The following is a 13783-nucleotide window of genomic DNA, read 5'->3' as shown; positions in this document are numbered from 1 at the left end:
GAGCACATTTCTTATGATCACACTCTGGTAGCCTTAAATTAAACATACATTCTCTGAGGCCAGCATCCCTGCAAGGAGGGAGCACCAAAGAGCAACTCTTCTGGAACAGTGGCTTTTGCTCAGTGGGGAGGGCGGCAGGACCTCAAGCCATCTTTGCAGGATGCAGCTGGGAAAACTCTGTAGTGCTCAGTTTAATTAGAGGCTCCCATCAGGTCTGATGAGAGGGGGCTCTCGCTTGGCTGCCTTGTTGGGGTGCTTCAGAAAACCCAGAGAGGCTGAAGGGAATGGGGGTGGGGTGAATGGCTCCGGTCTCAGCTGATGGGTACTTCTGCAGAGCATTTGCAGAGGCTATAGCCACAGCCTGGAAAGACGAAAACTTGGCTCGAGGACAAGACATAAATAGAGACAATCTAAAAGGAAGAGGATGTTGAGTGCAGGTGGCTTCTCCCTGGGGCCAGGAGGAAAACTACTGTTTCAAATCTCCAGCCTTCTGGAGAAGACCCAACTGCCCCCTTAGCTGTCAGAACTGAGACCTGCTCAGCCACCCACCTGGGCTCACGGCTTCCCTGGAAAGCACCTCCAATGGCCAATGGCACATGAGCCTCCCCTCCTGCACTCTGTACAGCTCTACCTGGACTCTAAGCTGCCATTTATCGAGTGCTTACTCTTTACCAGATATTATAGTTTGGATCTGGTATATCCCCCAAAGGTTCAAGTGTTGAAGGCTTGGTCCCCAGCTCATGCTGCTATTAGGAGGTCGTGGAAACTTTAGGGGGTGGGGCCTCCTTGGAGGCAGTTGGTCCTTTGGGGATGCCTTCACCTTGGAAAGGTTTATTTTTTCCAGGTCCCTAGCTATTTTTTACTCTCTGCTTCTGGCCCCCACGAGGTGAGCGTTCCTTTGCCATGATGTTCTGTGTCTGTGTCACCACAGACCCAGAATCAATGGAACCAATCAAGCATGGGCTGAGATCTCTGAAACCATGAGCCCAAACAAATCTTTCCTCATTAAGTTGATTTTCTCAGGTAATTTGTCACAGTGGCAAAGAGCTGACTAATACACTAGGCACTTTCCATTCATGCAGTCCTTCTAGAAGCCCTACGAGTGAGGCTGTACTAATATTCCCATCTTAACAGTGAAGCAAGTCAGCCCCCTCCAAAAAAAAAAAAAAAGTTCAAGGGATTTGTCCAAAGCAATTAGCTGTGAATGGATGGGACCAGTGCATGCACTCCTGGATACTGCCCAGGAACTGGGCATAGACAAGAGGCTGCACCTCCAATTAAATTCAAATGTCAAACTGTTGGCTGTTCCCTGGCCAACCCCAGTCTTTACATGGCTTCCAGACTCGCCTGGGGCTTGCTGATCTGTTGGCCTGGAAAGTTCTCCTCATCTTCTATCAGCAGTCCTTCTTACTCTGAAGCATTTTCAACCTAACATGTAGTTGTCCACTGAGATCCTGGAACTGTGTATATGTCATGGTGGACCACCTGGGTTTTTAAGGGCGGCAGTGATGGCGAGGCAAATAGAGACTACCTCATTGCTTTGTTTTGGGTTTATTTTCTGTTGATGGAGATTGAACCTGGGGGCTTTCTATCTCGAAGCTAAAAACCCAGCCCTTTTTATTTGTTCATTTTTATCTTGAAACAGGATCTTGATAAGCTGCTGAGGGTCGCGCTAGGTTGCTGAAGCTGGCCTCAAAGCTGTGGCCCTCTGTCTCAACCTTCCAAGTACTGGAGTCATAGGCATGCACCACAGCACCTAGCTCTTTCTTACCCTTTAAATTCCTGCAACTTCCCCCTGTACTGAATTTCTCCTGCATCCAGATGGAGGAAGCCCTCCACTTTAAGGGCTTGGGTGATTAGACTGGGCCCACTGGATCATCCAGGATAAGCTCTCTATTTTAAGGTCTGTAATTGCAGCTGCAAAGCCTCTTTTGGCACATAATATAACATCTTCACAGGTCCTGGGGCTTAGGGCTGGAGCATCTTGGGGGTGGAGTGGGATAGCTTTTGTCTACCTCAATGTACAGCAGCCAAATCATCAAAAGCATGCACTTTATGACACCAATGCAAAGTGCAAAGAAGAAAACTGAATGGTAGTGCAGTGCCGGAGAGCACTGCTTTGTAAACCACCATCCAGGGCACCCACATCACATAGATGAGAGCTAAGTAGAGACTAACAGAGTCGTGGGATGAGCCAGAGAACAGTCCAGGCACAGCGCACAAGCATGGGAATGGGTCCAAGCAGCAGAATAGGAGAGTGAGCAGGGAAGAAGGGGCCGTCATGGCTCTGGAGTCACCCAGGGCAGCCCAGGCGGACTTTTTCCCTCCGAGGCTGTGTTTGACCGCTATTTGCTTGGGGCTGGTGCTGGTCTGCAGGAACCATGGGGCAAAGACAGGACAACGGGACCACATGAATGTTCCTAGGGTGTGTTAGTATGGAAAACCTGAAGGGCATGAAGGGAAGAAAAGGAGGCATTCTGATTCTAAACCCTTGGAGACTGACCCAAGCATCAGTAGACACAGGTTCAGGGGCAAGGTCTGCAGGTCCAGGTTGGTCCACAGAGGTAATGGCTGCCTCATGTGGGGAAGGCTTGTTTGATACCTGACTCAGGTCCTGTGCACCTGCCATTTCTGCCTGGAACGCTCTTATTCCAGCTCTCAGCCTGGCTGCCACCTTCCCTTTCTTCAGGTCTTCAGCTTCAATGTCATCTTCTCAGAGACCCGTCTCTGAAAAGGCCCTTTCTAGAAGAATCCAGTTCCCTAAGTGCATCACTTCATGTCAAAGTCTCCTGACATGTTAGGCAGGAATAATCTTTTCTGTGGAGGACTATCTTGTTTACAGTAGGGCATTTAGAAGTCTCTCCCCTCTCAGTGCCAAGAGGATGTGCCTAGTTGTGGTAAGCACAAATGTCCTCAGAGATCACCAATCTTCTTTGGGTAGCCAAATATCTCACCCACTCCCACGGGAAATGCTGTATCACCGTCCTCAAATAAATCTACCTCCCAAATTATTTATATCACTCAATAACAAATGCTTACTGCCTAATATATGCTGGACATGACTCTAGGCAGAGAAGATGAGGTGGAAAAATTAGTAGAAAAAAATACTACCTCTGAGGAGTTTATATTTGAATGGAAAGATGCAGAAAGAAAAGAGAAAAATCAGCAAAATCATGGTAGGATTGTGGGTTACTGAGGGTCTCAGTAAGTTGCAGAGGTTGGCTTCAAGCCTACAATCCTCTGTCTCAGCCTCCCAAGTACTGGGATTACACATGTGTGCCACCTGCCTGGCTGACAGGCTTTTTTTTGTTTTCCTCCTGGTCACCATGGCATCCCTGGGAGCCCTGCACATTGCACTCACTAGATGCATGATGAGAATCTGTCTGGCAAAACAATGATCATGTGGCTGGTCAGCCTTGGGAGAGCAGGCACAGCCCTAAGTATCTCAAATGCAGAGAAGATGGAGTCATTATCAAGAGATGTCAAGGAGCCAGGCTGCCTTGCCCACTTGTGAGCCTCAAGAATAAAGGGCTAGGGGAAGTAGCAATAATGAACCAACACTGAGCAATACTATCTAACAGTACTGAGCACTGTCCCATGCATTTGAAAAGCACTGCCTCATTTTATCCAGAAAGCATCCCTGTGAGGGGGGAGCTCTCATTGTCCCGGAAGGACAAGGCTAAAAAAGGTTGCTCACTGCCCAGAAAGGAGGAGCTACAAACAGGTGGAGCGTGGACTTGGGTTAACTCTGGAACATAAGCAACACTGTCTTTTAATAGGATGGAGAAATATCAGCTACAGAGGCACTGGGTGACTGGTGTGGAAAGAGGCCAGACATCCCACAGCACCTCAGTCCACCTCAACAAAAACAACAAGCAATTACTCCACTTACTCATATCAAATATAAGCATTTTAGCTCATGTGCATTACACAGCAATCCTCAGTAAGGCGGGTCCTACAACTAGCTTCATCTCATCTAAGAATGAACTGGGGCCCAGAGGCTAAATGAGGAGTGGGGGTCACTGTAGACAAGAAGTTGTAAGAGTACGGAAGAGAAGGCTCGGATGTATCCTTTGCTTTCTTTCAGTTAGATATCTAAGGGCAAGTGGTAGAAGGAGTGGATTTATTCCATGCAAACCCCCAAGGCAGAACAATCCTGAGGCCAGAGAAGGTTCTGGTTCAAGACATGAAGTAGACAGGCTTTAAAGGTATGGCACAGAATTAGATAAAGGTTAATTGGAGAGAGGTAGCCAGATGGCTGCACTGCTAGGCAGACTTCCAGCTGGCTGCACATCCCTGTGAGCAGGGAGTATTTCCTCATTCACTGACACCACCCTCAAGAAAGGCCCTGGGCGAATCCTGGCTTGGCATCAAAGTCAACCTGTTCAATGCTGGTGATACCATGAACTCATGACTTCCTTTCTTTTCTTTTTTCGCAGCACTGAGAATCAAACATCCCCAGCTCTTTGCATTTTTGTTATTTTGAGACAGGTCTAAGTTGCCCAAGCTGGCTGTAAACCTGTGATGCTCAGGCCTCAGCCTTCAGAATGGCTGCATTTCTGCCATCCCTGGTGCACCACGATGACTGGCTTGTTCCAAACACAGGGTTCAGCAGATGCAAAAGCCCTGAAGTGGGAATCATTCTGGCATGTTTGAAAAACAGCCATTTATTTCCAAAGACATGGCTCCCGACTGAGGTGGGCAAGATCACGGGGTCCTTTTTCCTGGACAAATCACGTCATCAGCAGTCTCAGGATTGGCCCTCAGTTTCTTCATCTGACAACAGGCAGCCTGGAACAAGACTGGAGTGTGCCACCTTGCCTCGTGGACTCAGAACAGTGACACAGTGGAGAAGGGACTCGCCTCCCTTGCAGGCCCCACTGGACTGGCATATTGATAACTACATTGTTCCAATGATCTGAGCCTGAGATTCCTATGACATGGGAAATTTTGTCAAGGGAAGATGGGTGCTACTCCCTGTTATCTGATATTTTACCAAGAGTCCTTTGCTATCTTGGAAAGACTGCTCGCAGATGGCAAAGCCCACTCATGACATCTGGATGGACGGTTCCACATCAGCACCGTTCCACATGGGGACCCACATACGGGAGATGGCTCTACCCTGAATACAGGCATAGAAACATCTCACAACTTCACGATATCTATCCCCTGCTAGAGCACAGCCTGAGGAATTACAGGCTGAAGTAAACGTTGCCTTGTAATAAATTGATTTCCCTTTATTTCTCCATTGCATTATAGCCAGGAGACCAGCGTGATAGTGATTTTTTAAAAATACATATTTGTCAGTAGAATGGTGTATTTGAATTTTATTTCAGGATTGTTTAAGAGACATTAAAAAAAATGTTACGAAACTGGGGCAAGGCTACTGGCTGAATGAGCATAAGGCATGTTCACAATTTTTGTGGATGACCTTACGCTGAGAACTAAAATCAGGTCTAATAAAATGATGTGAAGATTGGTCCAAATCAGATAAAACTCTCCAGAGATAAATATGAAATATGTACTGTAGGCTCAATAAATCTACACCAGAAGTACAGGATGGGGAGCATTTGGCTGACCAGTCATTCATGGAGATTTCTTTAGTGGAACTCAAGTTCAATTTAAGCTTGAAGTGCTATGAGGCAATAAAAGTATGCGATGGGAGGCTGGGCACTGGTTCTTAAGCCAGGGAGCATTAGAATCACACAGGAGCATGCTTAAAATAAGTCACTCAGCCTCAGCTCTAACTCTCCCTGGGTTAGGGGCTGGAAGTTGGTATGTCAGCAAGCACTCTAAGTGACTGAGGATACAGGGGTGAATTGCCCAGGTGGAGTCGTGAACCTCCGATAGTAAGATAATGGCCAGTATATGTAATTCAGGCCAAGTTGTCACTTTCAAAAAGAGAAACTGGAGCTTTCTATGAATCAAGCAATCAGGGCAGTGGAAGGTCTAGAAGTTGTCTCTGTCTCACAAACCATTCCTACATAGAGAAAGCAGGTTCTGGAAGGGTGCTGGTCATAGGCAATTGGCTTCATATACAATGACTTGTATGATGATTAAGAAGTTGCAATGATAATGGTGTCTGAGAAAGAGAGAAAAGTTGTGTTTCTACACAATTCATACACTGAAATCTGAACCCCAAATGGGGTAGTATTAGGAGTGAGGCTTTTGAGAAGTAATTAGGTCATGAAGTAGAAGCCCTCATGAATCAGATTAGTCCCCTTGTAAGAAGAGACCTGAGCGCTTCCTTCCTTCCTCTGCTCTCTGCCATGAGGACACAGAGGACACCATCTGAAATAAGGAGTCAGGCCCTCACTAGACCATGGGACAGCTGGGCACCTTGACTCTGAACTCCCTGCCTCCAGTACTGTGAGAAATAAAGGTTTTCATCCACTCTATGGTAAAACTGTTGCAGCATCTTGCACTGAGTAAGCGTGTCCACGTCCATACCACAGAAAGATTAAGGAGGGCCGCCAGTACAAGACAGAGTAGATGCTTCTAACTGACCGAGCATATTGTCAAATAAATTCTTCCTGGAATGACAAACATCTTCCAATGGGATTACTCCATACATTCCCTTTAAACATTTCTGTGCAAACTTCTTGGAATATAGAACTCAAAAACAAAATCCTGCCCCAGAGTTAGTCTAGAGGCAGGTTTTTTTTTTTTTTCCTTCCTTCCTTCCTTCCTTCCTTCCTTCCTTCCTTCCTTTCTCTCATGTGCTTTGCAAATTTATTTTCATGGCTCTAGAATCAAGCAAAAGTGAAAAAATCTTCTGCATTTAACAGTTTCTTTTACTTATAGATGTCATAAGATCTTTAATATGCCAACATGAATTTGAATACTGAAGACAGGGATAGTGGGAGTAGATTTCTTAACCTTATCTGTTAACCATTTCTAAACACACATCGATATGTCTGGCAGTATCTTCTGGAATTCGCTTAGAAAACGCTGGTTATTACTGCAGGAATGGTGTTCAACTCCGAATCTCAATCATAGCAGAGGGGCACGAAATACTACATTTATCTGTACATATGCAAACTCTTCTCTACTAAGCTTTCCTCATTTTGAAGGCAAGTTCTTGGTATTGCTCATAAAAAAAAATCTCTTTCTACCCTTATCTTGCCAGAATAATAGCCATTGAGTGGCGAGTACTAAATGAATGCATGACCACATTTAAGACTAGCTTCTCTGAGCGCAGTTATTATAGACAGAAACTACCCAATTGCAATATTCTTTCCAAGCCCAAGGAGATCTTGGTTCTTCAGCGAGGAGGCAGTTAAGGCCCAAAGACAAAAGGAGACTTGCCTGGGGACTCAGAGGCAGGTGTCAGGCTAAACCGCACTTTGCTTATCCCCCTAAAATGTTTCACAGCTCCTTGGCACTTGGTCAACTATTTCCTCCCGTTGAATTCCTGCCACGGAATTCACACAGTGTCTGCCTTTATCATTCATCTCTTTCCACTTCTTCACTGCCCTGAGAGTTTGCTTCAGCCTCAGAGGTGACTCAGTCCTTGAATGTCCCCATTTCTGTTGTTCTGCAGATAAGGGTTCCTAGAGAAATTCTTTCTCCCTCCCTAGAGAGCCGGGTCTCCATCTGCCTGTTTCTGGCCTAATTTGGGGACTGAAAGGAACACGATATATTTTATTCTTAAATTATTTTTAAAAGCGCACCCTCTGGGTAGCATGAAGCCCTTCATCTTGGGAGGATGCGTTTTCTCGTGGAGTCACCTTGGGAATCTTGTGCATGCCGGCTGGGCTGTGAACAGGCCGCCGTCTCCGCTGACCCACCTTCTCTCACCTCACCCTCATCCCCTGCTCCTTCCAGTCCTCCTTCAAGCTCTTTTCTCTTCTGCTAGTGTTTGTTTTCAAAGATATTCACCCATCAGCTTAGAAAATGAAGTGACCTGAATCTTAATAAGCCCAGCAAAAATCCTGTTGTTGTTGTTGTTTTTTAATCCTGCTGATAGTTGGGTGAATGATAGCATCTTGTAACTAGCAGATGACACCTGGACAGAGTGGCAGAGTGGGGATGGACTGTCTCTGTGCAATGATGTGGGAGGCACCCCTCAGGCCACCTGAACAGTTATGGGCACGAGCTTTGTGCTGGGCTTTCTTGGCTCATCTACAGCTTCTGTGGTCCAGCAGCTTTCTTCAGTAAGTTGTAAACAGCTCCAATAAGATGGCGGCGGGGGTGGGAGGGGGTGAAGGGTGGATTCCCCTAGTGTTTTTGGACCTACTAGACTTTGTGACAAGCAGACTGGGAGAGACAAACAAAAATGAAGAAGTGGGAACCTAGCTGGATCTTTGAGGGAGAATGTCTACTTTACGAAACAGCTCTTGGAATCAACAAAGCTGCTGCACAAAAAGGGCAAGTGGAGCTACCTAGTGTGGACAGGTGCACTGGGTGAGGGCAGCGGAATCTGGATCGCTTGTGTTTCCTTGGGCTATGGTCAAGAAGAGAAAAACAACTACAACAAGTTCTGAAAATGCTCTGCTTGACAAAGCCCTTGTAGCTACACCACAGATCTACACAGCAGGTTCAGAGACAGGATTAGCACACTCTGTTTACAGATGAGGGGCCCAGGCTCGCTGAGCTTGGGTGAGCTTTCTAAATTGCTGAGGGAATAAAGGCAACAAAGTCAGGTCTTGAAGGCAGATCATCTGACTCAAAGATCCCATGCTTTTTCTGGGGACTGTTCAAAGTAAAACATAGTTAGGAAGTTGATATAAGAACTAAAATAGGCATTTTCTTCCTAAAATAATATGAAAAGCTAAACTTGTCCAGAGATTGAAGAGAGAGAGAGATGAGAAAATCATCTAGGTGGCTGCATTGGGGGGGGGGGGACCACCTCACTGTTTTTCTGACCTGAGGGCTTGTCTGACCTGAGAAAACCATGTTCAACCACACCACGGTTTCATCATTTTTAAAGAGGGTGGGTCCCATTCCTGATTGAATAAGAGGTAGAAAATGCAACAGGATGAAGACTAAGATGTATTACTCTACTTATTTTGTGTCAGATGCTAGACTTGGCATGTGAATCAGGTTACCTGGTTAATTGTTAATCCTCACCCTCAGGTGGTTATCATCCTGTCTTAAACGGTAAAGAGCTAAGGTTTAAAGAGGTAGAGCACTTGACCACACTCGTGCAGAGACCCCCTGACTGAGCTGGGGAGCTGGGGTGCACGGGAGTTCCCCTGCATCAGGCTTAGGGCTCCACAAGGGCTTTGTGGGAGAGACCCTTTTTGGATGGCTGAGGCTTAGGCTGGGATTGAGGGTGGCAGGCTCCCTCCAGGGAGTCCTCAATTTCCATGAGAATTTAAATGTCTGGGTGACTCATCTGCTGATGTGTGACACAATCCTGGGACTTAAAATAACAAATCCCCATGGTGAGAGCCAATGCACTTCCATGTGGCATAAATCCTTTTAGAATCAACACTTGGGTGTCACTGGCTTATTCAAATGGACACATCACTTCTAACTGGGCTTTTCCCATCTGCTCTGCCCTTTTAGCACCAGCAAGAAAGAAAGTAACTCACTCTCTCTGCATGTTAAGTAAGAGGGCTGGAGGTGGTTTAAATATTGTCTCCACGTTCTGTAGCAAACAGTGGACACACCATTTTTGTCCTAATAAATCCTCCAGGGTATGACATTCTTCATCTCCCTGCAAATCTGGATTGATGACTGGTGGTTTTTGTTTTATGCAGATAACTGGGATCCTCTTACTGCTTTCCCTAGGCACTGTAGTGTATCTCCACGGGACACTTCCTATTATTATATGTCTCAAGAGACAGAAGCTAAATGTATACACCAGGGTTTATCCGAGACTACCCTGAGACTCTGTGAAAGCTTGGAGATCCAGGACAAATGGGGCAATAATTCTCCCCAAAGGATAGCACAGGTCCAGCCTCAAGTGCACTAGAAAACATCTCTTGGGCCACCTTGCTGGGAGGAGAGACTGTGCCGTGTGTCATAGGAGCAGGCCCTTGGATGTTCTCCTAGAGACTTTCTAGGTGGCAGAATTCCAGGCTCCTCCACAGACCCCACCAGACACTTCAAGGGCAGAGTCTGGGATTCTCTACTTCAAAAAAAAAAGTGTCTAATACTGAAGTGATTCAAGTTCAAGCTAGGAAGGTCAGTGGTTAACACAGCAGGCTCCTTTGCTCATTAGGGTTGCAGCCTTAAACTCTCTAAGCTGCATTTTCCTCTCATATAAAAGAGAGATAAGCATAGCACCTGCCTCATGGGTTAGCCGGGGATCAAGTGAGATTAACACCCACACAGCAGCACCTGGCACCAAGCCTGGTTAACACTCAGCTGGTATGTAGAGGCACTACCTCCCCCAGTACTGTGAGCTGTTGAAATGTGGAAACACCTCCCTATCTGCTAATCAACAGCTGCTGCCCTATCCTCTTCAGTCTCTTTTTCCCCATCTGGCCCCTCTCAGGGCCTCTTCAGAATTCTCCACTATCCAGTAGCTAAAGGGTTAATGCCCAGTACAACTGGGGAGCCTCCAGGCTGTGCTCTGGGCTGTGAAGGGCTGGTTTATAGTTCTTCAATTTTAACCTCCTTGTGCCTGGTCAGTTTATAGGAACAGCAAAGTATGCCTGATGCTCTGACCACAGCCTGCAGGAACACCGCCCATCTCCAGGAATGGCCTTCAACATGGCTCCCTGGTCACCATATCTGACTACCCAGGACATCAACACTGGCCTTTCTTTCCTTGTCCTCCTGCAGCTTTGACCTCCATCTCTGACCTCATCTCTGACCTCTGACTCTGGAAGCTTGGCTTACAACCTTCTTCCTTTGGTCTCTGGGATCCCGTGTTTGCATGGGACCTCTCTGGAGTTCTGCCATCAGCTTTCAGAGTTGACTTCTGGCTCTTGTGACTGCAGACTGGCCTTAGCCTCCAGGATAGGTTTTATGCAGCCTCTGCAGGTAGTGCCGTCTCTAGACACCTGCCCCAACCCAGCACACATGATGGCCTCAGAGGCCAAGTCTCATCCCATGTTGCCTGACTGACCTATTGCTCCCTGAGATCCAAGTTCTAATCCTGATAGTATGCCACGTTTAAGGATGGGGTACCACAGGAGGAGAAATGCATAGAAGGGAGAAGCAGAAGGATCCAGAGGCCTTCTGGAGCTAGACGTTGACTGGACCTTGGTGGGGGAGGTGCATGGACTGTTTGGCTAGGCCATGAGGTCAAGGACTGGATCCAGCACACCTAGCATGGGGCCTAATAGCCAGGAAGCACTTGATGGTTGCTGAGTAGTCGAATAAATGGATAGATGAGACCAATCGCAAAAAAGAGAAACAAAAGAGAAGTTGGGAGTTAAGTAATAAGGCAGAATAAAGGTTCTGATTTTAGACACGTGATATTTGAGGGCTGCGATAATTCAGAAGTGCTGATTTCTGACTATGTTGGGCTTTTCTCCTGCCAGGTTTGTGTTTGCCCACACACACGTTTAGGGGGAAGAATGGCCACAGGATGGGCTTCGGCCAGTGAAATCTGGCAGAAATTTTAAGAAATAATATGATTTCTGCCTCTTTCCTACCCCAAATGTGGAATAAGAGAGAGAGAGAGAGATGAATCCTGAAGACCTACAGTGGGCACAGATCCCTATAGACCTAAAATGCACATGTCAAGTGATGGAGAAAAATAAATTGGCCGTGTTAAGAAACTGAAACATTGGGGCTGTTCGTTAATGCAGAATGATCTCTTAGTCTCTGTTGATAGCCAAGGAACCTATGCATCAAAGTGATAAAGAATCTAGTAGGATCAAGGCCCGAGGGTCAGCAGAGGGGCTTTGGGCAAGGCTGGCACTCTGCCATGGTCCAGAAGCCATGTCGCCTGTAGTTTTGGCGCTAAGGAAGAGCCAGAAGGTCACCTGCCCAGGCACTGCCACTACGGAGCTCAAACACCAGCTGGCCTCTGCTGAGGTACAGCCCATCTCCTCTCCCTGAGGAGGGAGTGTTGTACTCTTGCATCACCCTGCACAACCCTGCCCGCCCCACCCGTGACTTACCTGTGTTGTAGCCCCTCCCAAGGGCTGGCCAGGGACGGTGGTTTTTCCACAAGTTTCCAAGGTACCAGTCACTCTGGTTCTCTACCAAGCCCAGGACTTGCTGACCTGCAAAGCACAGATTTAAAAGTGACTTAAGGGGAGACTCAGGGCTTGCCACCACTGAGTACTGACCACAGGAAACAACCACCATACAATGTCGTAACAAAAGCTTATGTTTACTGGGAGTCTGCGTTAAGTGCCAAGTCCAAACCTAAGTGCTTGACTTGTTTTGCCACATTTGATTCTCAGATGCTTGTATTATTTCCATTTCATAGAGAAGAGTTGGAGGTCCAGAAGAACCATGATTTTTACCATAGTATCAGTATCTGGTTTATCTGTGAGAAAGGCAGAGTCCCAAACTGTTCGTTCATCATTAATCCATTAATTCCCTAGCATATGGAAACCATTTTTATGGATGGACATACCCTTCTTCAGGTTTTCCAATTCTAGTTTTTCCACCGTGGGTTAATTTATTATCTTTCTGAGCATGGACTGAGGATGTCTTTTTGTATTATAGTGGAAGGAATTATTCTTGGTTGAGAAGATGAGAAACCAAAGAGAAGAGCCACCCCATGACCAACTGTTTATGGTGTTTTTGTTCTCAAGTTCACTGCTTCTTCTAAAACATATTTATCATGTGTCAACAAACATCACATCATCATGACATCATGGGAGTATGGTCTGCTGGGATCAGTGCTCCTCTGTCCCCAGAGCTGGAGTGTGATGCTGGTCTGGTCCCTGATGCACCTTGGCATCTCAGGTAAGCCAGGCTTGCAGCCCATCTCTTAGGCTGTTGATGTCTCTGGGATGAGAGGAGAATTGCGTCTCTGGGACCTGTGGGTAGAGCATCAGATCCACCTGGCCTTCTTTAGACAAATCTGGCATGCCACTTGTAAAAGATAATCTCTTATGATTATCAGCATCATTTTACCAACTGGGAAATAAGGTTCACATAGGACCAGTGACTTGCACAATTACCGATGGAGCTGAGATATGACTCTGCACTTGTCTGATAGCCAGATTCTTTGTAGCATCTAAATGTATTGTTATTTACCCTTACAATTCAAATTTGAGATAGGCATCATAATTTAGGTTTTTATGAAAGGGAAACTGAGGGTTAGATAGTTCAAATAACTTGCTAAAGGTCACATATCTACTTATTACCAGCTTCCACTGCTAACCAATGCATTATCAAGTGAAACTCCTTATCCTGTTGTCCAATCTGAGAAATAAAGAGCTCTCTGACCAAATGAAAGCCCAAGAGTGCGTTAAGAAAACACAACGGTTCTCTTGGAATACCATGCTGGGTGATATAGGACCTCTTTGGCATGATGACAGCTCCCTGAAACAATGGTGTGTGGGTTTGGTGTAATTTATTTGATCAATTTATCGAGCTCCTATCTAAATCATCACCCCAGCACAAATACATAAATTAGAGGCCAGGGAAAAACACTACCGCCCACTTTGTCATTGTACATGACCACATCCCAAACTTGTAGAATCCCTCAGAAAAAAACGTGTCACCAATTCAGGGAGTGCAAGAGCCAGTCAATCCTGCAACTAGCTTACAATGTTTGTGCAAAACAATCACACCTGAAAGACACTGTGCCCTTCACTGAGAAGCTGTGTGCTGCGTCCCAACGCCATGTCCAGGATGGAGGCCTCATGCATTGATTCACACCTAGGGTACAATACAAAGGGGAAGTGTGGTCCTTGAG

The 13783-nt window shown here is 46.3% G+C and overlaps 1 protein-coding gene across 3 annotated transcripts in view; it reads right to left on the bottom strand.

Annotated features, from left to right (window-relative positions):
* Positions 1-13783, bottom strand: part of LARGE1 (LARGE xylosyl- and glucuronyltransferase 1) — a gene marked incomplete at both ends in the record, with an annotated part of 407629 nt that overhangs the window by 105264 nt on the left and 288582 nt on the right. For all 3 annotated transcript variants that reach the window (XM_080706528.1, XM_080706526.1, XM_080706527.1), the window contains one exon: positions 12027-12131. In XM_080706528.1, the coding sequence (XP_080562654.1) occupies positions 12027-12131 (105 nt within the window). The remainder of the gene's footprint in view (positions 1-12026; positions 12132-13783) is intronic.

Source organism: Muscardinus avellanarius (genome assembly GCF_963383645.1).
Source record: "Muscardinus avellanarius genome assembly, chromosome: 11".
NCBI classification, from domain to species: domain Eukaryota; kingdom Metazoa; phylum Chordata; class Mammalia; order Rodentia; family Gliridae; genus Muscardinus; species Muscardinus avellanarius.
This window is presented reverse-complemented; position numbering and strand designations above follow the sequence as displayed.